This window comes from Rhamphochromis sp. 'chilingali' (assembly GCF_963969265.1).
Source record: "Rhamphochromis sp. 'chilingali' genome assembly, chromosome: 1".
In the NCBI taxonomy this organism is placed as follows: domain Eukaryota; kingdom Metazoa; phylum Chordata; class Actinopteri; order Cichliformes; family Cichlidae; genus Rhamphochromis; species Rhamphochromis sp. 'chilingali'.
The window spans coordinates 50212120-50239914 of NC_137929.1; the positions used below are offsets into that span (position 1 = coordinate 50212120).

Below are 27795 nucleotides of genomic sequence, written 5' to 3' on the forward strand. Positions count from 1 at the left end.
TGCAGCCGCGCTGGCCTGCTGCTGCACTTAGCTTTAAATCTCCAACAAATTATTAACGTGTACGCGCACTCAGCCAACCGCCTGGTGCTTCACTTCGGTGGGCTCACGTCGCGTCACTCCTGTGATTTCTCCTTTCAGTTGTGCGCATTTAGGAGTTTTTTCGTGGGTGTTTCTCATCGAGTTAACGGCAACGGCTGGAAATGGAGACTGCTAACAGGCGTCTGCTGCTAGATAATCTGAGAGTAGTGGAGGGGAGCGGCTAAAAACAGGGATTTTTTTTTTCTTTGGTGTGAAAAAAGGGGAGTATCAGCGAGTTAAACACGCTCCTGGTGGTTTTGCCTTGTAGCATGGTGGAGTAGGAGGCTCCAGCGTTGAAGCTGCCGGGCTCCTCCGACCTACCGACACACAGCTCGCTCTCACCCCGGGGAGGCTCGTCATGGCCCCGGGCTCGCTGGTGGCGGCCTGCCGCAGCCTGGCCCTCTCTACGTGGCTGCTCTCCTTCTGCTTCGTCCACCTGCTGTGCCTGGACTTCACCGTGGCCGAGCGGGAGGAGTGGTACACCGCCTTCGTCAACATCACCTACGTGGACCCGGCCACCTCGGAGCTGCGCACCGAGAAGACGGAGTGCGGGCGATATGGCGAGCACTCTCCGAAGCGGGACGCCAAGGGGGTGTTGGTCCTGCCCGCAGCACCGCTCGACCGCCAGGCCTGCGACCCCAACACCCGCTTCGCGGTGCCCGCTCAGGCCGGGGCCTGGGTGGCGCTCATAGCCCGGGGCAACTGCACCTACAAGGACAAGATCCGCCACGCTGCAGCCCACAACGCCTCTGCGGTGGTCATCTTTAATGTGGGCTCCACCAACACGAACGACACCATCACCATGCCTCACTCAGGTAGATGATGCTCTGCTTTATTCACCCAAATAAATGCGCATTTAACTCGATTTCCTCCCTCTGTGAAGGAGGCTTTGCTTAGCTTTTCTAAGTTGGGTAGTTTGCTGCTGGGGTGAACTATGGGGATTAAAGGTGACGTGTTCAGTGTTTCTCTTAATTTCTTAATAAAGATGTCATGGAAAGAGTCCAACTCACGAGGTCTTTCTGTTATACGGATGTGTTGTATCTTTCAGAGTCATTTAGTTTCATGTCAAGTCCAAGGACGAGTGCACTCACACTGGGGACTGCTTTACTGTGGACTCTGAGAAATAGTTGAGGGTAAAATGTAGAAGTGTGTACAGGTTAAGTTGGTGTCAAGTATAAATGTAGAACATAGCCACACTGACACCACCCATTGGTTTGACTCACTTTTATATGTTGTGGTTGGTGTTTTGGTCTCACCTGTTGGGGCAAGAAATTGCCCCATTTAGATTAGAGCAGGGATGGCCAACTCCAGGCCTCAAGGGCTGGTGTCCTGCATGTTTAAGATATCAGTTCATTACCAGAACTTCAAGACATGTTGAGGAGGTAATTTAGCCATTCAAGGACACATCTAAAACCTGCAGGACACCAGCTCTTGAGGCCTGGAGTTGGCCATCCCTGGATTATAGGGTGAAGTGAATGGCTAGAATACTTAACAAGTTAAGTCTGAAGTAAACACACTCATGAAATCTCACGGTTGCACCCACCAAACCACCCGTCCGTCCATTTCCTGCTGCTTTTCTAGGCAGTGGCAGCCTGAGTAGAGGAGCCCTTCCTCTCCTTGTCCACCTCCTCTGGCTCTCTCAGCTTTCTCAGGCCAGTTGAGAGACATAATCTCTCTGTCATGTCAGGACATGACATGAGCCTACCCAGGGCCTCCTCTTGTGAGGGCATACCGAAAACACCTCACCCAGGAGGCACCTTAATCAAATGGCTGAACCACCTCAGCTGGCTCCTTTTATTGTGGAGGGATAGCCGACCCTGAAGCAGGAAAATTGTCAGTTCACCCATAAAAGCTGTTCTTAAAAAGAAAGTACTCTCTCAGTCTCTTGAATACTTCGAGTCATGCTATCCTTTCCTTGTGACAAGGAATAGCATAGACTCTGAGTTTCTCAGACTCAAGACTCCACAGCATTGAGCTGAAGCTTGCCGTTCTTGTTCTGCTCCTCGGCCTTTGTGAGCTCACCCTACTGACACATGAACCAGTCCTCCACCTGCTGCACGTTCTGGTTAGAGTGTGTCTCTTGCTCACTGAGGTCTTCACATCTGAACAAGGTCCAGCATCTTCAGGGCGGTGGAGTTGGCGAATTGCACAGTCTGATCAGCGTACTGGCAGGAAGCACAAGCGAAATGATTATCGGCGTTTGACCTTTCAAAATAGTCCCGCGAGGATTTTTTGGGTCGTAAATTTGGAAAAAAATAATAAAAATAAATCAGAAAATACACACGATGTAAACCAAAGTATGGGACCTTTCCTCTTAATATTTGAGTTCAGTCTTATTGCCACAGACGTATGAAATCAGGCACCTGGCCATGCAGTCTGCTTTACAGAGTGGCTCTTTTTAAAGACCTCGCTGAATTATGAGCGTGGTCCTGTAATCTGAGTCCACCGCTGCAAGAAGTCTGCTCAGTAAAAGTTTGAGTTGGCTACACGGGTAACAACTCCCCAGTTCAGGACAGAGTGTACAGTTATTTGAGTTCATTTATATTCATGGTTGTGACTCTCTATATGTTTATATTGTATGTCTATGAATATTAACATTTTCCTCATGAACTGATGCGGGCGGGCATGCATTTGAATATCTAAAACGTGAGTTGCACAGCAGATTCAGGCAGGAAATCCAAGATTTTCTAGCAGAAAAGTTTTGGAGTTTGGAACAAGGATGCAGGTTTGTTATAAAGAAGTCCATCATGTCTGAAAACATTAATGGATTTGTAGATGACCTGTATGCAGAAGGATCATTAATGTTGCAGTCATCTTTGTCTCCAGGTCTTTGATGCTCAGATTTGTACCATAAACACACCAGGATACATCTGCCTTTCATCTCCTTTGACATATGAGGTGCTTATTCTGTTAGTGCTGTACAGACTCCGCCCCCTCATGTCTTTATATTTTGCTAGGAAAATGGGAAATACCTGCCTTACATACTGTATTCCATGTATTGAAATACAGTATGTAACAGGTGGTACAAATTAAGTGAAACTGAAAGTCAGTTTTTGATATGATGACCTTAGTTCAGGTTGTGTTGACGAATTATCTTGTAATTTCTTTAAGTAGTCTTCAGGAAAGGTTCTCCAGGCTTCATGTTTTGGGTCCTTTTAGTTCTGTTCTTTATTGCGATGATCCAAACGACAATGCTGAGGTCTGGGCTCTGGGACCAGTCCATGACCAATAGTTTTCAACTATGTGTGTGCATTTTTTTCCTTCCTATCTGTGTATGCTTTTACTGTATTGGCTGTGTGTTAGGTAAAACTGGCATGCTGAAAAATAAAGCTGTCATCAATCAAACGCTTTCCTGGTCGTACTGCATGGTGGGTTATAATTTGACAGTACTTCTCTGTGCTCATAATTCCATCAGCTTTGAGAAGATGCCCAACACCACTGGTTGAAATGCAGCGCCAAACTGTGGCAAAGCCTCCAACCTGAGATCAACTGAAGGGTCAGATGCATCTCGCAGATCCGGAGTCGGGTTTTTGCTGCTTATTTCTGTTCTGTTCTGAAGCCGGCTACTTCATCTTTTGTCCGCCACTTGTATCGTTTCCAAAGCATCTGTAAGGACTGAGAGATGCTGATTTTTCAGCTAATAACTCTTTAGGAATCGCTTTGTTGGTGCAAAAATATTTAACGTCTGTCAGACTGTATTTTTCAAACTAAAGAATTGGGAACAAATTATGTACTTGTGTAACAGGCTGCTAGTAACAAAGTGCATAAATACAGAATTTAAAATATTTGATAAGTTGTGTTATTTATTGACACAACATTGGTCCTGTGAGTTAGGTGGGTTTTTTATGCTTAAATGATTTATAGGTCAGTGTTAACAAACAAAAAAACATTCATGTGAAACTGGTCTGTTGCAAGGACTGATCTGAAAATAGTTGCAAAGGCAGCCAAAGTCATAAGAAAAATGTTGAAAGACCTTCAGAGAGCCTGCAGAGCTGTTGCTCAAGACCAGTGTAAACAAATTAAAGGGAAGTCTGACTCAAAATGTAAAGAAATGAGGGCAGGACTTGTGCACAGTGCTGTATGTGTGGCACAGTGGTACTTACAGGCATAGTCGCTTATCGAACAGACCATTTTGAGTCCGAAGATCCCCTCTGTGTAGTAACGATCACAAATGCAGACTCGTTACAGGTTGAATGGGCTCAACCACCAAGGGCTCTTTCTGCGAAGCTGTATTTTGTAAAGTTTTGTCAAGTCTTCTCTTTTGTTTGAGATTTAAGTTTTCAGGATTTAGCTCATAGAAAAAAAGAATATTTTGGAGACTTCTTAACAAGAAAGTAGTAATTTTTTGACCTTTTATTTGCATCCACTGGGTTGGAAGAGATAGAAATCAGAGATATTCTCAGAGCTGCTGACTGAAGGTCTGTGATGCTTCTTTATCAATTAATCTCCATTTGTTAAACGATGCTGTCAGTGGTCATCCACACAGTGCCTCTCTGATAGAAACAGTCGTGTGGATCAGGGATTCCCAGCCCCGCTGCATCCACAGTGACTGATTATGGAAAACAGGCTCCTGTCATTCGATTATGTCCAGAGAAACTCCATGTGACGTTTGATGTTGGTCACGACTTAGCGCTGAGTTGCATAACAGGGCTGACTGCTCTGTAGCACCGTAAGTGGTGTTCTTTTGAGTCGCTCTGCTCCTGAGTGAAGTAACAGCTGTTTCTCTGACAGCTGGAAACTCCTTCAGGGATCCCTGGCAGGCCTACACACCCACATTTAGATGCCATGAATTCAGGAAGGGGAAAAAAGCCCTGGGTGGTTGGTTTGCTTTAAACAGTTCACGTTTTTCTGTGTCCAGGTTATTTTTTGCAAATCAGTCTTTGTACAGTTGAGTGCCCGTTAAATAAATTTTCCAGAAGTTCAACAGCTGGCCAGTCATCCACAAGTTCAGCGACGCTGTGTTGTTTGGACATGTAATCATTTGGCTTCTTATTAAGAGCTGACTCATGTACTTGGTGAGGGCCATCACATAGCTTTTTCTTTAGTTTTTGCCAGAAAGTCAGATTCAGTTAGAGCAACCGTTAACACCCAAAGAGCCATTTGGACCCGGTTTCCACGCAAACGAAAACACTGGGAGCCGCAAATACTTTTTGACGTCTAAAATGCAGATATCACTGTATATATTGTTTTTTACTTTTATGCTTTGTGTGAACAACTAAGGTGTGTTGCTTATGAAATCCATGAAGTGCTACAGAGAAAATTACATTTTATTTATGTAATGAACACATTTTGAACTCTTAAAGAAATATAACAAAAGGAAAGACACCCAGCTGAACTACAGTGATCATTATTAAAAATAAATTATTATTTTTATATTTCAATATCACAATAATCTTCCAACTTAGAACTAAAAGTTTAAAAAGAACTAACATAAATAAAATACACTTCAGCTAAATACGTCTAATTTATTTCCCCAATCCACGCAGAGCCGCACTATACGGACTAAAGAGCCGCAGGTTGCCGACTCCTGAGTTAGAGCACTGCTGCTGAGACTTCACCGGGTGCCGGTTTATCTCGCAGGCTGAGCAGGCGACCATGTGCCACAAAGGCTAAATGCAGCAGCCTGGGTTTGGCCCTGCTTGGTTTCCTCCACTCGTTCTCTCCTCCTGCTCTCCTGCCTCTTCACCACATTATATAACAACACAGTAACATTTTTGACTGGAAACTGACTTCACTGATCAGCAGAAAAGCTGCAGATTAAATACTCGCAGTAGGTGAGGATGAATCACGATTAATCTGCTGATTAGGTTTATCATGAATCATCTGCAGAAGGCAGGCAACTGTGCAAAATGTTTTTGTTTAGAGTGTGGTCTTGAACCTTTGTTCCTTTATCAAACAGTCGGTCCTAAACCAAAAGATGCTGTTTACTGTCCAGTCAGCTGCGACCAACAATTATTTGCAGGGTTTTTGCTGCACAATAAAGAAAAATTAACTTTCTCCAAAGGAAAATCATGAGAATTGCAGTTGAACTGATTTCAACTAAACTTTTCTGAGGGGCATTTCTTAATTGAGCAAAAAACTTTGGTTCTGTTTTGTGTGTTATTAAATGGTTTGAAACAAGCAGGAAAATTATTTGCTTGCTGTTAATAATTCCAGTGTAGTGCTGACATATTTTAACTGACTCCTGCACACTATTAGAGCAGCACGGCATCGATGTGCAGCCTGGACAGCACCAGCAGCTCTCTCTGCCTCTCCAGGCTTTTGCTGCTGTTTCAGAAAGTCTAGCAAACGCAAACAAGCCTCAAAAATGTGAAGTTGAAGGTATGCAAACACGGGCAGCCAATTAAAAATATGAGTGTAAATAAGCTGAAGAGGATCCTGTTCAGCATGCTGAAATGACAAACAGTGAAGTTAATGTTAGAAACATGAGTCCTGAGGCTCTGCAGAGAGGTAATGCAAACATTAGTAAAGTGAAGCAGCGGTCCGAAGACAAGTTTACCTGACTGGCTCATGATGTGTGGATGGCTCTGACTTACAGTGGTCAAGTTTGTTTATAAGCACATTTAAAAATAACAAGTGTTAACCAAATAAGAGTAGCACAATAGGAGCCATAAAGAAGCATAATACAGAAAACGGACTGATCAGGCCACAGACGGGTTTTGGTGAAGTTGTAAATTGAAGGGCCAGACTGTAAAGGCTGTAATCTGAGTACAACCAGAAGCATCTGGTCAGCTGACCTCAGTGATCTTTTAGAAGATCAGAAAGGTAACAAGGTGCAAACACAATTTAATGACTTAAAAACAAACAAAGTCTTCAGATCGTTTCTAAAATGTATCGGGAGCCAGTGTTAAGAAGCCAAAACGGGACGTGTGGTCTGATTTGCGGGCGCCTGTCAGGCGTCGAGCCAGCGCATTTCGAATAAAACGGCTGTCGATGAGAAATGAGTGTGCTGATTTGTAAAATACTCAGTAATGAGGTGCTGATGTGACAGAGACAAGAGAAAAAGGGAAGAATTTGCTCCAGTTTTGAAATGTGATTTTGAAACTCTGCGGTAAATGTTTTAATTTTTAAATAGTTCAACCAGCAGGACGGATGGCTTCATGCCTCTGTCCAGAAGTGTGCACAGTGATCACGTAACAGGTCCTCTCCTACATTTTGCCCAAAGCCGAGCTCACATTTGTCCTTTTCCAGGCAACTTTTTTTAAAGGCATGTTTATTACTGAGCCTGCAGTCATAATACTCCTCAGTACAAACACTTTGTTTTTGGTGATTCGATTAATTTGTCCTGGATGTGGTTGCTTGTAGCCATTCTTGGCTTCTCAGCACAGCCAACCAGTGACAACAAAACTTCCTATCTGTACATCACCCATTACTATAACCTGTGAACTGTGTCATGAGCCACTGTGTCCCTGCCATTCTGTTTCTCGCCTAAATAATGAAGTTCCACATGAGGAAATCCCAGTCACAAGGCCTTAATGTTTTCTCCTGTTTTCTATCTCTTCTTTTCTGTCACACCACAACCGGCAGCCGACCTCTTTACAATTTAATGTATTTAGAAATTAAATTGAATTGATTGACGTGGACAAAATAACATTAGTTTAACTTTTTATCTCTTGAAAGCCTACGAGAACCCTGCTGAGAGGTTTCTGTCACATTTCTGACCTGCTTATAGAAGAAAATGAGGTGTGGGTGGTCTTTGTCTGCGCAGCCACCCTTGGAAAAACCCAGAAACTATTCCAGTAGTCATGATTGGATGGATGGATACTTTATTGGTCCCATAAGGCAAATTGTTGTTGCAGCAGCATGATAAAGAGTAAAAATAACACAGCCTGCAATAAACAACAATTATTTGTTGTTTATTGCAGGCTGTGTTATTTTTACTCTTTATCGCAGTTGAAATAAAAGTGACTCTGGCACTCTGGAAAACTGAGACTTTATTTAGCTTTTTGGTCAGTTTATGGCAAAATAAGTTGATGTGGCAGGAAAGTGATGCCAAAACATCCACATGCAGGATTTCTGGTTGTAGAGGGGCTTTAAAAATCTCTGATATCGATGGAAATCAGTACTGTCAGAGTGAAAATGAAGTTGGTGAATTCCTCGGTTGGTCAGGAATTCACTCTGCTAATCCACCTGGAAAAAAGGTCTATGTGGAATCAGCTGCTTTATCGTCCCGTTTATCCGGCAGATTAGTTGGGAGCTGCTGATGACTGCGAGCTGAATCGGTCTCGCTGCGTTCTAAAGTTAGAAAAATGACATAACACCTGAAATACAGAAACATTTGCAGAGGAGCTCAAAGCCTTCACAGATCTGAAGCTTGTCTGCTATTGGACAATTGGACATCTCTGCTATTGTAGAGATTTACTTGAGTTTTTAAAACAAAAGAAACCTTACTAAAGAGACTGACCAAATTGCAGTTATTTATCATGTAGTTTGTAGGTTTAACTGGAAAATAAAAATCTCATCATAACATAACATAACGATCCCAGGGGATTATTTTTAGGGCAAGACTAATCAATTTTTGTGTTCGTGTGTTGGTTGGGGTCATGTGAGTTCAGTGCAGGCCTCAGGGGACTTTTTCCTAAACTGTGGTCAGCTAGACTGTGCTTACTGAGCAAATATACTGATCTTTGTGCAAACATTAAAGTTCAGCCTCAGCTTCCTTAAGATTATAATCTGAAGTATCTGCCATCTGTGTTTATCCAGGTCAAAGTCGATGGACATTGGGCTTTCGCGTTGGAAGATTCCACATTAACGTAAACTGTTTCTCCATTATTTAGTCTATAATAAAAACCCTAAAACCTTCAAGTTACACAATAAAATAAACAAAAATTAAATCGATCAGATATTCCTGTTTTAATGAACCAGCAGGCAAAATGCTTGAAATGCATTTATAAAATGGCAGCAGTCTGAAGTAATTGATTCCTTTCATCTGTAGTAATTATGCTGCTACTTTAGTTTTTAACATCCTTTTTTTTTTTAGCAATGTATCAACAGATCAGAACACATGTGTATGCTACCATTGTATATAGTGTATTATCTTACTTTTTTTCATTGATTGTACTTATTTGTATTTTTGTATTTCCTTCTGATATCTGTACCTGAGCTGAGGTGACACAAAAATTTCCCTGTTGTGGGATCAATAAAGTCTTGTCTTATCTTAACAATCAATTCTTGTAATATCTCCAACAACACTGTCTGCAGCATTAGCTCCAACCCATGACAGTTTTTACATACTGAAAATGATTTTTAAAGCAGAAATATAAATTTGTGTTCATCCCTCCATCAGACCTGTTACTGCTGATTTTTCAGTCCCGTTGTGTAATTTGGCTTCTTGAGAGCCACTTTTTCACTGACAGCAGCTGGATCAGCTCAAGGGTCTGATCTTTGTTGGATTCCTCCCCCCATGACTTTCAGGTGCCCCTCTCCCCATATCTGACCAAAGGTCTGATCTTTGTTGGATTCCTCCCCCCATGACTTTCAGGTGCCCCTCTCCCCATATCTGATATGAGGACTGCCCATAAAATTTGTAAAGAACTTCAGAAAGTCTGGAAAACTAATCCTCAACCTCACTTTAAACAATCTGGCTTCTTGGAAGCAAAATATAAAGAAATAATCTGCAGCTAAGTGATTTTGCACAATATTGTCAAAGCACACCAACTATTGTCTTGAGTGGATAATCTTGGCTAATTTATTGAAATTCTGGGGCAGATCTGGTCTTTTTCTTCACTGTTTTCACATTTCTTTGTTACATCAATCATCACTAGATTCTTGTAGCACGGGTTGCTATCTGTTTGTGATGTGCAAATTTTAATGCAAACTCATACTGGAGTTGCTGATGTGATTTGTGTTGCAAAAGTCAAACAAGCTTTTAGCAGTCAGTACGTCCTGTAATGGCACAGAGCAAAAATGTTCAAGTAAACATGTTTTGTTCTCTACAATAAGAACAGATTGGTCTCTGCACATTAGGAGTTCTGAGGTTCGAGATTCAAATATAAATATATCTGTATAAACCAGCCTTATGTTTCTGATGGTTTTGATCTGTGTGTAAATGAAACTAAGCCTTGAGGAACTCCTTAAGCGAACTAAAATAGAAAAGAATTTACCTTTATGATGGCCACACAGGAATAACTTGCATATCCATTTGCATGCTCAGGATGGTTTGTTTCCATTATTTTTGAATAAAGTTACTGTACAAACTCTGACACCAGCCTTTGCTCCCGGTTTCTCCTGCAGTTAATCCCCAGCTTGTTGTGAAACGTTTGCCTAAATGTGCCAATGTCTGGCCATAAACTTGTAGCGAGACATTCTTGTACCACCTGTGAAAGAGTTTTTCCTTTGAGTGCATTTTTGTAGTTAAACACTTCAACGTTGCAGATCAACTTGTTTTTACTTGTCGAATCTTTATTGTTAAATGGAACTTTTTCTTCAAAGCTGCAGATAAGTCTTAGTCTGGTAACAAACCTTCCTCTGGGATATTTTTCTGTGCGTTCAGGGTGACACGAGGGTGCGTTTGCACTGAGTCAGGCCTCAGTCACAAGGATGGCCTCAACTCTAAATCAAAACAGCCAAAATGACAGGCAAACAAATAAAATTTTCTCCTCAGTTGTGCAGAACTGAACTTGCTGTATTCATGAGTCTTTGTGCATTTGTGTATTTTCAGCTTCAGAATAAGCAGCTGTTGAAGCTTGGTGTTGTGGTTTGGCTCGGAGGTGCAGCTCACAATCCAGCGCCATGAGCATCCTTTAGCAACACACCGAATCGTTACCAGCTGCACATCCTGATCTGACCTCAGAGCTCAAAAATGTTGCTTTTTTTCCCCCCAAGTCTCCTCCAAGCCCTTCCAGCCCATAAAAGTGTCCTAGATCAACACTTCAGGTTGTAGGTTTAACAAAGTTGGACAGTTGTGCAGATCACTGGATATTTGTGATCCACTAACATTATAAAATGTTTTGGCCTGATGTTTGTTTCTGTTGTTTTGCCCTCTGTGTGGTCTGCCTTCTCGAGAAGTCAGCTTGGTAAATTGGAAATGGAAATTATGTAAAGAGGAGACGTGGTGCTCCAATGAAGAAAATTAACAAAGAGTGCATGTGCACAATAGTTTCACAACATTTCAGCTTTGTGGTGGCAAGTATGCCTGCTGGGCGTGGAAGTAAAATGTCAGCTATTTGTTTTCTTCCCATTCGTTAAGATGGAGGCTTCAAAAGATTGTTGGAAGCATTTCAAAGGAAGCTGCTAAGGGCATGACTTCTGGAAGAACTTTGGCGTGAACCAATGAAAGCTAGAGTCTGATTGGTTATCCTGCACCATACATTTAGATATTAACACCTTCTAATGTGAGTGGTAAATGGACAGATTTTTGTTTGTCTTCTTGAGCACTCAAATGCAGTTAACGCTTTCTAACATCCACACATGATGAACAGATCAGAGAGCAACTCAGGGCTTAGTGTCTTGAACAAAGTATGCAGTCAGGGATCAAACTGCCAACCTTCTGGTTAGAAGATGACCGTGCTCTGTGTCCTGAGCTATAGCCATCCCATTCCTTTGCTTAATCAACCAAACCTTCCCTTTTCCTTTTAAAGAGGTTTCCCTACTGAAAAAGTCAGTTTAGTTCAGCTCAAGCCAACGAGAGTCTTTGATCAACAAGTTTGATCTAGAACTACTTTTAGGAATAATGTTACTGCCCTCAAACCTCTGACAGGATCACTTATGGCTGTCTGCAGCTGCCTACACCCACAGATATCTCCACCACTGTCCTTTAATGAGATGGTGTTTTTGGTGAGAAACGCCCCACCTCCTGGGCTTAACTTCCTATCAACAACCCCGCGTGTCCAACCATTTCCACTTTTTATTTATTCATTTTTAAAAAAAAATCTATTTCAAGAAAAGCTTCTGTAACCACACAGTTAAACAAATTATATTAAATGCACGATGATTAAGTTGATGAATAATCATGTAAAATAAATATTGATCAGATAAATCTGACTGTACTGTTTGATGTCAGTATCACAGTAATCTGGTCCTCTGGACACATGTGAGTGCACTGGAAACAGGAGCTTTCTAAACCTGCACCTTTCACAGAGCCTTACAGGGTCACAGAGGCCGGTGCGCTTCTGTTCTCTTTACCTTCACTCCCCCGGTCGTTGCTGATTGATGCCCTCCCAGAGCCCGTTACAAATGGAGCGCTCTTCATCTTAAAAAGGAGCGTGTCCCACCCATAGCTTCTGGGTTCTTATCAGGAATCATCTGTTGTTGGGGCTCTCTCTCTGTACGGTCTTTACCCTGCAGTATAAACAGCCTCCAGATGACTGTTGTTATGAACTGGTGCTGAAAAAAAAACATAACAGGCCCAGCCAGCTTTCCTACTTTTCACTGCATTTTATTGGGGACCAAGCACACTCCTGTTACTGTGAACATTTCTGTCAAAGAAAGAAAGAAAACAAAATCTCTGATAAGAGAAACTGCCTGTGATTAAGAGGTTCCAGATCTGCCGTAGGATTATAGAAATCCTGCAATAATCCTATAGTAGTCGCAGAGTCACTTATATAATCTTGTGTTCATCCCAATGCTGAATATGCCGTGCATCACAGATCGTGTATTCGGAGTATTTTTAGAGAGGCAGTCCCTTGTGTGTGGGAGAGGAGCTGGTCTCCATAGTGATGGGGGGATTTGTTGAGCAGAAGCTGTTATTGGATCAATAAACAGGCTACTAGTGCGGGTGTGTTTGTGTCGAGTACAAACTCTGCGAGGTTACCTCCACAACAAGGAGGTCGAGTGAACAGTCAGTTTTCCGGACACTGAAAAGGTAAATAAATAAAAAGCGGATCAACATTTCCATGTCCATAAATGGTGTTAAATAAATATTAAAGTCTGGCTGAACTCATTGCATAACATGCAAGTAAGGTCATTTGAACACTGATAGTCGATTAGTTGATTGGAAGTTATTATTTCTGCACAGAAAAACTGAATGGTCTGCAGCTTAGCCTGAAATGTGTTGTAAATGACTGGAAAGAATATATTTGAGTTTTAGATGCTGTTCTGGTAAAACGATTGCTTTTCAAGGACTTTTCTGACAAAAACTAAAGTTTTAGCTTTTAGCTCAGGTTTAGCTTTGACTGGAATTAAGAAACTTATTTTTAAGGACGCATAAAATCCAAACTTGAAATCAATGTGAGAAACACTAATGAGCTGAAGTCGGCACATCTGTTCATTATTTCAACGGCCCCCAACCTTTTTTGCACCACGGACCGGTTTATGTCTGACAATATTTTCACAGACCGGCTTTAAGGTGTCGTGGATAAATACAACAAAATAAAACTAGTACCAAAAAAGACGTTTTATTCATAGCACACAGGAAAAGACCCAGGGAAACAGAGTTGAGGATAAAAATGATTTAAAAACAACAAAAAAATAACACTAAAAGCCAATTTAAAAACCATAAATTCCACACCCCGGTACCGGCCCAGGGGTTGGGACCACTGCATTATTTAGTCTGTTCAACATTTAATGTCTATTAAATTAATTTAACCAGTTTTGTTCTGATTAGCTGCCCCTCATAAACTGAGAGTTTGAACAGCAGGTGGGCGGAGCTTCTATTTTTATACCCATGTCATGCGAGGAGTAGGAAAAAAACTTTATCAAACTGAGCGTTTAGAGCAGTCTAAAGCTTTGTGCTGATAACTGAGCTCATTATTTGAGCGGGTACTTAGATTCCCAGTTTAAATGTTTGTTAGACCCTGAAAAGGAAACGCTTAATTTTTTTTCTCACAGTGAGTGGAAGTAAAGTTGGCCTGAAGCTAAGGACAACTCTTCCTTCCTTCATTTATACTAAGCACAGTTAAAACAAACGATAGTACGACATTGTCTGATGCATAAATAGGATAAAACTAATTGGAGGAAGTGGCAACTGTGAGTAACAGATAAAGTAGGACTTGCTGGTCTCAGGTTTATCCTACAGCGAGCTGAAGGTTTAGGAGAAAATGGTCAAACCATGTTAGTGAGGAGTGAAACCCTTTTGGTTTGGGATGAGTTAGAAAGAAGTTTTAGAGCAAATGAAAAAGTGTAGCACATTTGTGTTAGGTTGTGCAACCCTGTTGGGACAAAGTTTCCAAACAATGTTTTATTTGTTTTTTGAGAAGAAAGCTTGGAGTTTGTGACTTTTATAAGACTTAAAAATGCACTTGTTCATGAGAAGGATCTGCATAAGAAGTTAGTGAGGGTGATCTCTGCCTTGGAAAAATCAAACATATATTCTAATGGTCATCAAAACCACGTCTTTATTTATTATATGTACTAAAATGTAGGGCAGGGCAATATGGCCAAAAATATTTCTCACGATATACATTTGAAAATTTGTGATAACAATATAACTTACGATATAATTGACACGAGACAAAATACTTTACAACTCCACAACTTTATTACTGCAAAAAAAACCATCAATGTATTTTCACTTAAACAAGCAGCTGTTTTTTATGTGCATTAAAGCTATATAACATTTAAGAGTGCAAATGCAAATTCCTTGCTGACAGTTTAACCAAAAGGCATTTCCAGTGGAAATGGGCTGACATATTATGACCATAACCATGTATAATATCCACAAAACTTATACACAGGTTATACACACACACACACAATGCAGCACAGTACGTATCACTCCGCGAGGCTCCTGACTAGCCATAATGCTCCAACAATCCATCAAGCGGTGCGGCTTCGTAGCAAAGTCTTAGTCAAACATTTTTGACCGATTTTTAAGTGCCGTGTATCACATACAATTGGTTTGGTAATAACAGTAATAACGACCCGCCTGCATACTCTACCAAATAATGTGCTTTGGTGTGTATCTGACGGACGAAAGCTAAACCAGTTCCACACCACTGAAGTTGCAGCATTTTTACAAACCAGTTCTGGTTCATCCGTTTCATTCAACGATCCACTTTCATCCTTCTCATTTTCCATTGCTGTCATACTTTTTCCGCCATGTGCGTATGAAAACAAAGGCACTGCGCATGTGCGTTTTACTCTGTCGCGTTATTTCCTTTTATCGTTGCCTAACATTATACCAGCATTACCGTGAGCGGTATGATATGGCCCAGCTCTACTAAAGGGCGTTAAAGTTTCATTGCAGGTTCATCGACCCAAGGAGTAAAATTTAAATACTTGAATGCTTTTATATATGTCAGTGACTTAGTGCTTCTCACCTGTCCTCATCTTCAGGTGCGAGCGAGGTCGTCGCCATCATGATCCCGGAGCCAAAAGGCCGCGAGATCGTATCGCTGTTGGAACGAAATGTGACGGTCACCATGACGATCACCATCGGGACGAGGAACCTGCAGAAGTACGTGAGCAGGACGTCGGTGGTGTTCGTATCGATCTCCTTCATCGTGCTGATGATCATCTCCCTTGCCTGGCTCGTCTTCTACTACATCCAGAGGTTCAGATACGCCAACGCGCGCGACCGGAACCAGGTGCGAACACGGGTCTGCGTCTCCTGCTGTTCTGCTTAGTTTATGAAGACAGAAGGAACAGCATCATATAACTAGAGCCTATGTTAATGAGGTGGTTCAGAAGAGGTTTATCTTTTACAGTATAAGAGTAAATACTTACATTTTTAGCACTTTGAAACTTTGAAAATGTGTCGTCAGTAATGTAGTTCATCTCTGCTGAATAACGAGCCCATTATTGGAAAGTGTTCTGTTTTCAGCTTGTAAAACATGAATCACATTTTACAAGCTCGAAGTAAAGACTCACTGTGTCTCTCCAGCGGCGTCTTGGTGACGCAGCGAAGAAGGCCATCAGTAAGCTGCAGCTTCGCACCATCAGGAAGGGCGACCAGGAGACCGAGCCCGACTTTGACAACTGCGCCGTCTGCATCGAGGGCTATAAGGCCAACGACGTGGTCCGCATCCTGCCCTGCAGGTAACCACAGCCTCAGAAACACCTCACGCAAATGTGGAAGTAAGGACTGAAGGATGGGGATCGTATTATGTTTGAGGACTGAGTGCTGAGTTTGAATGAAGACCTTCAGGATAGTATCTTCTATACAGTGCCAATTATTCTTTTTTTCTTTTTGGTGGGGGCTCTTTAGCTAATTTAGTATTTTCACGGTGTTTTGAGTCAGTTGGTGTTCGTGAGGCCACTGTAACCTGCAGGAGCTTAGCTGCCACAGAACAAACAGTCATCGAGACTGAAAAAGACCTCAGAGAGTCTCCTGACGTCTTCACGCTGTAGCTGTCGCAGGTTATCAGCTCAGTGTTAGTCTGTGCAGGGAAATGACTCAGAGCTGACACGACTGTTAGACAGGGATAGTGTGTTTGGGTTACTGAAAACAGCTGATTTTTAATGCTTTATTTGCTGGTGGGTTGCGCTGTCTATAAGAATATACCATGTTTTAACTAGCAGTGATGTGAATAATCTATATCAGTGAAATAATTACAAAGTAATTACTTAGTGCTTTGAAATAAATATAGTGCTGCAGGTGTCAGTGCTAGAAAGAGGAGGACAAAGATTAGAAGACGTTTAATAGTAATGGAAACTAAATAAGACAGCTGTGGTTTTAACTTCTTCTCACTTCAGTTGGGCTGTTTCTGCAACACATAGTGGGCTTGGACAGCAGCTGAAACAAGGCCTTTCTTCATGTTTACTGGTTCGTGCTGCTGCTGTCGACTACAGGAAAAACATGTTGGCTCCACCGCGGCTCACTGACTGTTTTTTCTGCTTGTGTGTCAGACTACACAGTCCCACCAGAAACTGTGACCGCATCAGTCTTTGTTGTGATATTAACCTTTTTTCTTGACAACAGCTGAGCCTGCGGGGGCTACACTTTAGCCCTTAAGCTGGTTAGCAACCAGCTGACAACCTACGGTGACAAGAGGAAAGAGGGATTTCTGGTGATATTCAGATGAATTCAGTTGCACCAAAACTCTGCTTTTGAATGCTTTAATCACAAGCAGGTTGCCACAGTCGTCTGTAGTGTCCTTGTCTACAAACACTCTGCATTTCACTATTTAAGCTGTAATGAAACTGGAAAAACTTGGACTTCAAGGTAAAAGTTGTGCCTTACTGTTAAAACCAACACTTTTAAAAGGGTCAGCTTTTACTTTGAAGGCCAATGGCATCTTATCCCTTTTTGTATTGCACTTCTGACTTTTTCACTATCACTCGATGAGTAGTTGCTGGATGTTTGCAGCCAAATCAGCAATCTGCAACAGTCGGCGACATGTACTGCTAAATGCATTTTACAGTCCTTGTACAAAGAAGAATACCTGTTTTATGTTATGAGGGTCACTAAACAGTCTGTTAACCTACAGCATCCTCATGTGATTGATTCTAATGTGAAAATACTTTAAAAATATAAATAAAATTAATTATTGCGGGTTCAGCCTCCTTTAGTTGCTTCACAAGTAAAGCTGTTGTGGACTCTGATGGAAACCCCGTCGGCTTTAACTTGACCATCAGGCTGTTGTCTGTGCTGAACCCTGGCATGTAGAATTTTATCTTTCTTTGTGAAAATGAGGGAAAACTGAGAGAAGAATGACAAGCATCCAAATATTTAAAGACAATGATGACCATCACTGGTAAACTGTTCAAATACCAGCGAGAAAACGCCCCGTCGAGTGTTTGTTGTTCAGCCCTACCGAACTTGTTGAATGGAAGCCGTGATCGTTGCGGGCAGAGTCGACCTTTTTATTAAATTGTTGCCAGTCTTGTTTTCCTGTGATCACAAAACCACTTTGTGCCGATGGAAGCTGCTGAGTTGAGCTCAGGGCAGATTGTTTTCTTGTGATCAGAGGAAATGTATTTTTGGTTGTGACTACAATGACTATTTGTTTTGACCTCACAACACTCTGGCTGTGCGGCGCACTGTATGAGATTACCAACCAAGTTTCATAAAGCATGTTTGTGCAGATTCTTGTGTGCCGGCGCTAAGTGAAAGCAGGTGTGATGTTTGTCTTTCCTCACAGCATTTTTCTAATGTTTTCAGATCCACAGTAGAACGACTGATTTCACCATATTTTATTGTTTTTCTTCTTTGCAGACATTTGTTTCATAAGAGCTGCGTAGATCCGTGGCTGCTGGACCACCGCACATGTCCCATGTGCAAGATGAACATCCTGAAAGCTCTGGGCATCGCTGTGAGTGTGAAACTGGGTTTTATATTTCCTAGAGTGAGCACAGAGCAGGATATGCAGCCCTGAAAGGAAGTGATTTTATAGTTTAGGACTGTACAAGAACGTTATGACGTGTTTACGGCTGCTTAAATAACAGGTGATGATAATATCCTTCCTGGATCTTTTCATATATTGTCGCTGATCTGTCATAGCAGCCCCAAGTCATGCATCCTCTTATCCGTAATGGTAGCTGAAGATAAGACACGGGTGTCAAACATTGGGCTCGGGGGGCAGAATGAAGGCCGCAGTCCTGCCCACTTTTCAGAGTGTGAAAATTGCAAAGAAGGAAATGAACTTTTTAGTGAGTTTTGTCCTTAAGAAGGGATCACGTCCCAAAACTCCAAACTGTTCATTTAATCTAAGCCAGACGTCTGAATCATTCTCAGTTTTTACAGCTGTCTTACCGACAGAGACGTAACCCACTGTCTGTCTGCGCACACCAGAATGTGAGGTGTTTTCCATGAAAGTGTTCATCGTCAGTTTTGGAAATGCATAATTCATTAAATGAATGTTTTCTGAGTCTGTTTAAACGTTCTCACTTCTAAAGAAAGACAGCGACTTGCAATTCTTTGAGACACTCGTCAGATAATATCCACTGTAGACCAGAAGTTGGGAAATTCCTCAAGCTGCAAGAAACCGTTGCAAAACAGAAAGTGTTCCTTTGTTCAAAAACTGAAGGGAGAAAACATACAATCCTGTATTCGATGACTGCGATTGAAATCATCCTTTACTAGCTTTACTAGAATTATTTCTTTTAAGGTTGTGTAAATGTTTTGAAGCTCTTCTCTGAACCGAGGGGTTTCTGCCATGTTTCAGGTCTGCTTAGAAACAAAATGACTAGGTTTGCATCAAGGGTTAGTGAGGGTGGTCTCTGCCTATGGAGCTACCCCTGGAGAAACCCAGAGCCTTTTCTAATGGTCATCAAACCATTAGACCACGTCTTTATTGAGATATTGTCAGTTGTCAAAAGTCGACTTTAAGGGTAAAAGCAAGGTCATCATCAAAGAGAGGAAAATACTTCATGACAGGCTCTTTCTTTCTTCTCCTTCTTTAAAAAAAAATACTGGAGTAGCTTTGAGTGATTCACTCCAAATAATCCTCGTTTATCTTACACTGGGCTCTGGGCAGCTCCTCGGTCTCAAAGATCCACTTAGCTCAGCACCCTTCATGGACACGTCCCCGTCTCAGTTTTAATGACTGATTGCCGATTCCATTACCCAACCTGTTGATGCCATTTATCATATTTCCCTTCAGACTGGTGTTTTTAACTATTATTTGTGTAGTGTTTTTTTTGTATTTTCTAACTATTATTGAGGCGTATTTCTCAAAATGAAGAAGCTTTAGTCCACCACCGCAACAACAGAAAAACACAGTAAAAGTACAAACGGACATCTCAACCAAAGGTCACCCCACTGACTTACATCTGCCAAGAAAATCACGTTAACTTGTATCAGTGGAGAGTGTTTGTCTGACAGTTTGTTGTTAAAAACACACCATGGCCCGATGTTGGACCGGCCATTAAAGCAACAAAAATGAGTAGAAGCCTAGTAGAAAATGTTAAATACTGACAGTTATGTAATTGGTACTGGAACTGTTTACTACATTAGACATCTGTTTTGTATTGCGTTTAACATTTAGGTTGAATTTGTTCAGTAAAAATTGCTTTGATCATTTTCCAGTAAAAAAGTATTTTTTCTGTTTGTAACAAAACTCAGTCATTCAGACTGTGACCCTCAGTGTTCAGAGCTAAAACGTTTTTAAGCTTAGAAGTACAGGTTAGCTTGTGTCTCAGAACTAAGGTGTGAAGTCTGACATAGATCAAAGAAACTTTTAAAAATGGCTGTCACACATGTTGATTAGTTAGACCCTCACTGTATCGTAGGTAGAATGACACGATGTCAGTCGGCTCCTGGAGCGGGACAATCACACTGTGGTGTTCATGTCGCTCTGCTACAGCTGAACGCAGACTGTCTCGACGACCTGCCTCTGGACTACGACCTGGACCTGGGCCGTGTAAGTGGGGTGGGCGGCGTTGGGGTTCTGGCCCTAGAAGCTGTGGTGTCCGGGGCGTCCAGCGACGGCACGCTGAGCGAGGGCGGCTCCTCTGTGGTGCTGGACCCCGGCGTGCGGCGGGTCGGGCTCCCACAGGACTACCAGGACCCTGACACCCTGAGGGACAGCCCTGTGACCACCACCACGGACACCCACACAGGTGACTCTCACACTCCATCTGATAAGTGCTCGTACACTGACACCCAGTGGTGTCTGTGCCCCATAACTCGCTTCAGTCATGGCTACTGCAGTCACACTGACTATGTGATGCATCTTTACCCTGATCACATTAAACTTCCTCTTTATTTCATAATGAGGAAGTTTAAGTGACTGCAAAAGAGGAAGCAGAAATACAATTTTAGCTTAATTTTATTGAATGAAAGGGTCCCATACCAACCATGCTACAAACTATTATAGAAACATAAAGCTAATGTGACACTTTTGGCAGATGTTTGGGGATGTTTTCATTTCTCTGTAGAAAAACGTTCTCTTGTCTTGTCCTGGAAGTATTACTGCCATGTCTGTGTCATGCTTTAATGTCATCCTTTCTAACATTCTTTCGACTGGTTCTTATATAGCACTATTCTGCTCTACTTGAGCACTCAAAGCAGTCTATACACAACACTCACCTACTCACACATACAGTTATGTAAGCAGTTTTTTCTACTTCTAAGTGCTTTCTAACATTCATACTCCAATGAACACATCAGAGGCAACTTGGTTTTCAGTGTCTTGCCCAAGGATACTTTAGCATTCAGACTGGAGCAGGGCTCAAACCACCAACCTGCCAATTAGATGACCTGCCTGAAGTCCTGAGCCACAGACATTAACACAGTCTTAATTCTAGGTTCTGTTTAGCAAAACCGAGATTAGATTGCTCTCAAATGTCTTTGCATTGTTATTGTAGACTAGAACAGCTGGCTTCACCTGGCCAAGTTTGAATTGAACTTATTTATCGTTATTATTGGAAGGAGTTTCACACAAGACTTTCAGACAACCGTGAAACTGAAAAGAGCAAACCCTCTCTGTAATCTGAATTAAAAACAAAAGTTACGTCTCCAGAAACTCAGGAATAGCCCTCTTTTTCTCTCTTTCAGGTGAGCTTCAGCCAATGGCGAGCAGCGCCTCAGTGGCATCATTTGTCATCGCTGTGGAAACGGGTCTGTCAGACGAGGAAGTGTCCTTGGAGCAACCTCAGTTGGTGGACAAGTCCTGAGAGCAGCACAGCAGAACCTAACCAGAATCGGCCCAAACCAGGCTCTAATCAGGTTCAGATTAGATAAATAACAGACCTGACTGTTATATTTAAAAAAACAAAAACAAAATGATGAAAAAGAAAAAAATATCTGAACCAAACCTGACCGCATTCGACTGAGCAAAACCTGAGCTAGGCCTGGGATCTGGTTCTGGTTTTCTCTGGTTCCAAGTGGATGCTAAAACCCAGATCCAGCACCAGGGTCCTTCTTGGCTCTTCTACATGGATATGTGATACAAGATTTCGCCAAACCAACTTGTCTGGACCAGACGTATTGAAACTAAGTGGGCCTTTTCCAGTGTGTTCACCTCAGTCCTTTCCTTGGTTCTCGAGTTAACCAGGATTTTTCTCCAGTGCAACTCAGTCTACAGATGTCTTGGTTAAATCCAGTTCTGCCTCAGTCAGACTCGCATCTTGTTATCCTTACAAACCTTTCATTGACCCTGACAAGCTTCTGCAGTATAGATCGAGTCCTTCATTTCAAGACTTTTTTTTTGTCTCCTGACTTTGAGGACTTCCAAGAAGCAGTAGGCTGTATTTCTGTATGCAGTCCGTGAATATAGATTAAGCTTTTGTTCTGTAACTTTTCTCTGGATCTCCTGGAATATTCTCTTTTACCTGGTTTTCCCAAATAGGGAAGCACAACAGCAAAAACCAATCATGATGGACTGCTCGCTTCCTCTCCAGGTTCGCATTATTGGAAAACTCTGTTAAATAAGCTTATTTTAATTTGCCTGCCAAAAGGCCAGGCAGAGCCTGTTCCCTGATGTGTGTGTGAGTGTATCTGTGGTGGATGATTTACATTTTGCAAAGGTGGACATTTACTTTGAAAGGACACAAGCTACTCTGAGCAGTGGTTTTCTTTAGTCTGTAGTTTATGTAAAGAGGTAGCTTTGTCCTGAAATAATTACTACCACAGTTTGACTGCAGTTTGAACAGCAATTACACACAGTATTGTTTCCTTTTAATCCCCCCCCTCTTTTTCCCTGTCTGTGTTATTCTAGGCTTTGTTATCTTAACAATACTCTGACAGTATTTAGTTTGGTTGCTTTCTGTCCACAGTTGGGTTTCCAAACAGGGTTCCTATGTTTGTCTGCAAGAGCGATGACATTTAAACCACTTTTTCCCATTTTTTTTTAATTTGTTTGTAGATTACAGGGCTCCACAGAAAATTAGAGGATTGATATGGTCTGGCCTTTCTGTACAAGAAGTGCATATGGAGGCAATAAATCCTGCACCTTGGGTAATCTGGTCGATAGACATCCCGTCATAATGTATCAATCATCTTTCGAAATATTTAAAACGCTTCCAATGCTGAGCAGAAACATTTCTGTCGATCCTTTGTTGTGTTAACCCGAGATAACCGTTTGAACCATCTGCATGGCCTACACATGCAACTTTTATTCTCAGCAAAACAATCAATGTGTGCACATGTCAGCTCTGGTCTGTTCTGATAAAGTGGACAGAAAGAATGAAGAGGAGTCAGTTTAGTTCAGACTGTATTTTTGTCCACATGTCAAATTCCATTTTCTTGATACGAGTTATGCAGAAAATTGCAATAAATTAATTAAGAGGGATCCAGTCAGACCTTAGAAGCTGAAAACAATTTCAGAAAATGGGATGAAAATGTGACAGTTTTGAGATTTCTTCTTCAAACCCATAATCACAAAATAAAAGTGCAATAAAGATGGCTGTCGAGTCCATAGTCAGTGCCAGTTTTTTTCCACATACGCCATTTGGAAAATTTCTATCACCAAAGTGCACGAGAGGGAAGTTTAAAAACTCCAACGCTTGCAGTTGCTGTGCTATGTTACTTAAACATCAGATGTTCGAGTTGGGATCCAAGCTTAGAGTTGACCGCGCTGTAGTCGTCTGAATGACAGTCTTATTTTGTTCCCTAGCAAGGTAGAGTTATTTGGCCACAAACAGTGGATTTGCAATCTCCGACTTCCCTGAGGTGGTCTAACTGAGGTGTGAACTTGAGATTTTCAGCTTCAGGTGGAACACAGCACGGGGCCGGTCTGTTGTGGTTTGTGGCCTCTGACGAACTCGGATGTTGGAGATTCCTACGTTTTGTTGCAATTTTTGCACTGATCATTTGTGCAATTAATGTAGAACTGATTTTAATTAGGAACAAGATATCAAAGTCTGCCCACCCTTTAAGGTACACAGTGGAAACACTTCCCTTGTCCTTCTTCCGTCACCTTAACCTTAGCTAAGCAAACTCTCTGTGGCAGTCATACATCCAAATGCCACGTAGGAACCCTGTCTATAGCGTTGCCTTGTTTTGTTTGACTGTCCAGCCGTCTGTCCGTCTGCCTGACCACACGTGTCTGTTACCATGGCCTCATGCTGCCTTTTTTTTTTTTTTTTAAAGACACATTTACCTTTAACCCTGACAATCAAGGATTGGGTCCTTTACTTGCTAGTCAGGGATCCTCTCTCTGAACCTTAGGAAACCTAAGAAGCGCTTTCAAATCTGCAGTCAACACACCACACAGTAGAGGTTAGATGCTATTACTACTTCCACAGATCAAGAAATTATCACCACCTCCTGTGAATTAAAGTACCTGGGATAGAGAAATCCTTTTAGAGCTTTAGAGACAGATTTGTGGAAACGCGTTTCATCAGGATGTGTTCGTCAGCTCGAAGCCGAACATGTAAATAAAGTATATAACACAAGTCCACTTTGCCACGTGGCATCACTGTCAGTTTGTCAAATTGGTACGCAGACTGTGTAGGGCTGCGGTCGCATTGTGGTGTCGGTGGCACCACAAGGTTCCCGAAAATGAGAAAGATGAAAGATTGTCGTCTATTTTGATACCAGAGGAGACATTTATTTTTGTAAAAAAGACTGATTTCCTTCCCACTCTCCCGAGTCTACCTGTTGCCTGGATGATTCTCAATGTGATTGAGCATTGACCGATTATTAATGATTATTTGTATAATTGTACATACACACAGTTTGCAAAGGACCTTGATGCTATGAGCCTAAACTGTTGTTATTATGCTTCTCTATAAAAGGTTTTTGGGTTTTGTTTTTTTCTCCTCTTTGCTGTAACCTGATGAAAAATGAGAGAAATGAGACCAAAGGGCAGACTGGAAAACCAGCGCTATACTGGTCCACCAGGCAAACTGGATCTTATGAGAACTTCCAATGCTCAAATAAGAAGACATAATAAATATAAATGTTGTGCAATGAAAAAATAAAATATTCTCCTAACAAGGCTAAATTTAAGTGGTGTGTTTACTGTTTACTTGTACTTTAAAACTAATTAAAAGCAAATGTAATTTGGAGTTTTCTGATGAGCAGACTGATATTTGGACATTCAAGCTGGTACAAATTTGCAGCAATCAAAGACACAGTGGTTGTGTGTTGCGGTCTTCAGTCCTCCCAGTGGCTTCTTTTTCTCTCAGATTCTCAATGAAACCGAATTTATGTTGTGAAATTCTCCGACTTTGCTTCCAAGACTTCACCTTTCCTGTGTCTTCATGGTTCAGCTTCAAACCTGAGAATTAGTCCACACTAAGATCCACCAGTCACCAAGTATCCTGTTAACACTGGCTGACTGAATCTAGAACGGTCGAGGGCTGATAACACATGAAGACGATTGATTTGTATGCCTTGTCCTCCTGGCCTGTTTTCAGTGAGTGATGTTTTAATTAAAGTTGCTTTGTGTTATAAGCTTGAACTGCGTATCGATATTTGCACTTTCATCCTCTTCCTGTGTGACTGCTGCCATACAGTGGAAGTGAGCTGAACTCGAGCCTACTTTGAATCAGCTTCTTTTCTTTTTCTAGTAGAGACTGATGCTGCTGTGGCGTAATGTTCGCCCACAGAACATATAATGGAGGATAGACCTCAGGCTTCATAAGGGGCTGTGGGGAAAGACTCAAGATGGTACAGAATGAACGTGGTCCACTGGAGCTTTTCATTTTCAATAGATACAGTATAGGTTGGTTTGTTTTTGTTTTTTTAATATCTTTTATGGGTGTTAGTTGTAATGAAATAACTTTAAAGCACCATGATCTGTTTTAAAACATCCAAAATTTAGATTTTTAAGGGTGGAAGAGCAGCAGCAGAATTTCTGGCAGCACCATATTAATAGCCTCTTAAAGGCCCTCCCGTCATGTACCCAAATGTTTAGAGAAATATCTATTCATTTTATGTAAATGGCATTTTAGGTCACAGAAAACTGAACTTTTATTAAATAAATAAATAAAAGCAGGATTTCTGCTTTTAGGTGTTGAGAAGAAAAACAGACTTTGTCTTTTGGCATCATCATGTACTTCTGATCCCCTGTTTCGACGTCAGATCGGCCAACTTTTTTTTATAAAATTCGGGTAATATCACCACAGGTTACTTTGGCATGCTCTCGACAGCGGCTCGGCCTTTTCATAGGAAGGAAAATGTTTTTTTTAGATTAATAGATAAAAAATAAAAATAATAACTGTGCATGCAGTGCTTTACATTTTTTTTATTTTGCATTATCACTAGAGTCAAAAAGTATTTTAAATGATGCCCACCTTTCATTTCCCATTAATACATTATTTCAAATTAAGAAATATTTGGGAAAATTAAGTTTTCTTGCTCACATTAAATTTAATATGAATGCTTTAATAAAGATTATTTCCTAATTAAAAATGATGACTTGATTCATCATCAGACAGGGAACAAAACCCGAAAACTTCTGGAGCTTTGACATTTCCTGCTGTTGAAGACATGGACAGAAAATTGCAACTCTCATTTTGGACCTATGTTTTAATTAATAATAAATTTTTGTAATCAGCTTCATGTAATTATTTGAGAATACAAAAGAAACAAAGTAATCTCAATAAACTTGCTTTTTGTGATCACAAAGGTTTAATTTAGAGGTAATCATCTAACTATGAGAATGTTGCACATTGATGTGAAATGGTGAAGACTACCAATCATAAATGAGATTAGGAGGCTGTGATTCCACGATACAAACCTTGTGATTGGCAGTAATTATACGTATAACACGGGGAAGTTGAGATCCTTTAGAAGACTGACGGGGGGAAAAGGAGTTTTTCAAAAAGTCAAAGGGGGGACTGTTGTGTCACTGCCAGTAATGACGTCCGATTGGCTCTTTTGTTTAGGTATTTTTCTTGTACGCTGTGGTTTGATTGGTTGCCCAGTTTTTGTTTTTTTTGTTTTCCCCCCCCCTTCTCGCGTTGCATTTGTTTGGCTTCTTTACAAAAGTCTTCTCCTTCTTCAACTTTACCTCACTTCTGTTTTGTGTCTTTCCATGTTTCCTGCTTCTGTTTTTGCCTTTTTTGTTATCTGCTCTTTTAGATTTTGTGACTTTTTGTTCCAAGTCCCTAACCTTCTTTTTATTTTTTCAGGACAGAATTGCCCCAGGTTTTTGTTTCAGTTATATACTAAACAAAACCCAAACCAAACCATGCATTCGCCAAACAGACTAAACCCCTCACCTTCTAATGTTGATCTGTGCATCCAGATGTTATAGTTGGTTTAATGCATGCAATAAGGTGTTATTATTTAGATGGCCCGTTGGTGGTTTTCAAGTCTGAACAAGGACAATAGCCAACATTAGTATCTCTAATACAAAGAGTTAGTACCATATAATTTTTATTTTCCTTCATTTTACTGGTTTGGTTTGTTTCCTGCTTTTCAAGTGAATAGTATTGTTTACAAAACACATAATCCAGTTAACTATTTGTATTATTATTTGTAATTATTGTCGTTAGATTTTTTTTTTTTACATTAAGCATTACTTTTTTGCTATAATTTTGTTTTGTTTCAGATGAAAATAAATGGAAGCTCATTTTTATGCTTTTCAAACAAAGTTAATGAACAAGAACCACAGACTTTATTTGGTTTCTGTTGTACATGAAACTACAAGGGGGTGGTTTGACTTGTTTTTGGTAGTTCAATTTTAAGACTGGAAGTAGAACAGAAACTGTTAAGTCTAATTGCTGAATGTTGCCATTGTGTTTCTTAAATTTGTACAGTCTTAGTTCAAGCAGTAGGATCAAAGCCATTCCTTTGATCCTGACCACCTCTCCAACCACTCTGTGCTGGGGGAGGTTTTATTGTAGATACATCCTATCTGAAAGATCTGTTTCTTTTGATGTAAGCTTCCTGGGTTTACGACCCTTTGGTCAGCAGGAGGTCTGACACACAAACAAACACACACACACACACACACACACACACACACACACACACACACACACACACACACACACACACACACA

General features: G+C 41.2%; 1 protein-coding gene across 1 annotated transcript; it reads left to right on the forward strand.

Annotated features, from left to right (window-relative positions):
• Nucleotides 1–198: 198 nt before the first annotated feature.
• Nucleotides 199–27795, forward strand: rnf150b (ring finger protein 150b). Its single transcript, XM_080879803.1, has 6 exons — nt 199–893; nt 15292–15542; nt 15839–15993; nt 18113–18209; nt 20202–20457; nt 21395–27795. The coding sequence occupies exons 1-6, from the start codon at nt 437–439 to the stop codon at nt 21511–21513; spliced, it is 1335 nt and encodes a 444-aa protein (XP_080735929.1). The 5' UTR covers nt 199–436; the 3' UTR covers nt 21514–27795.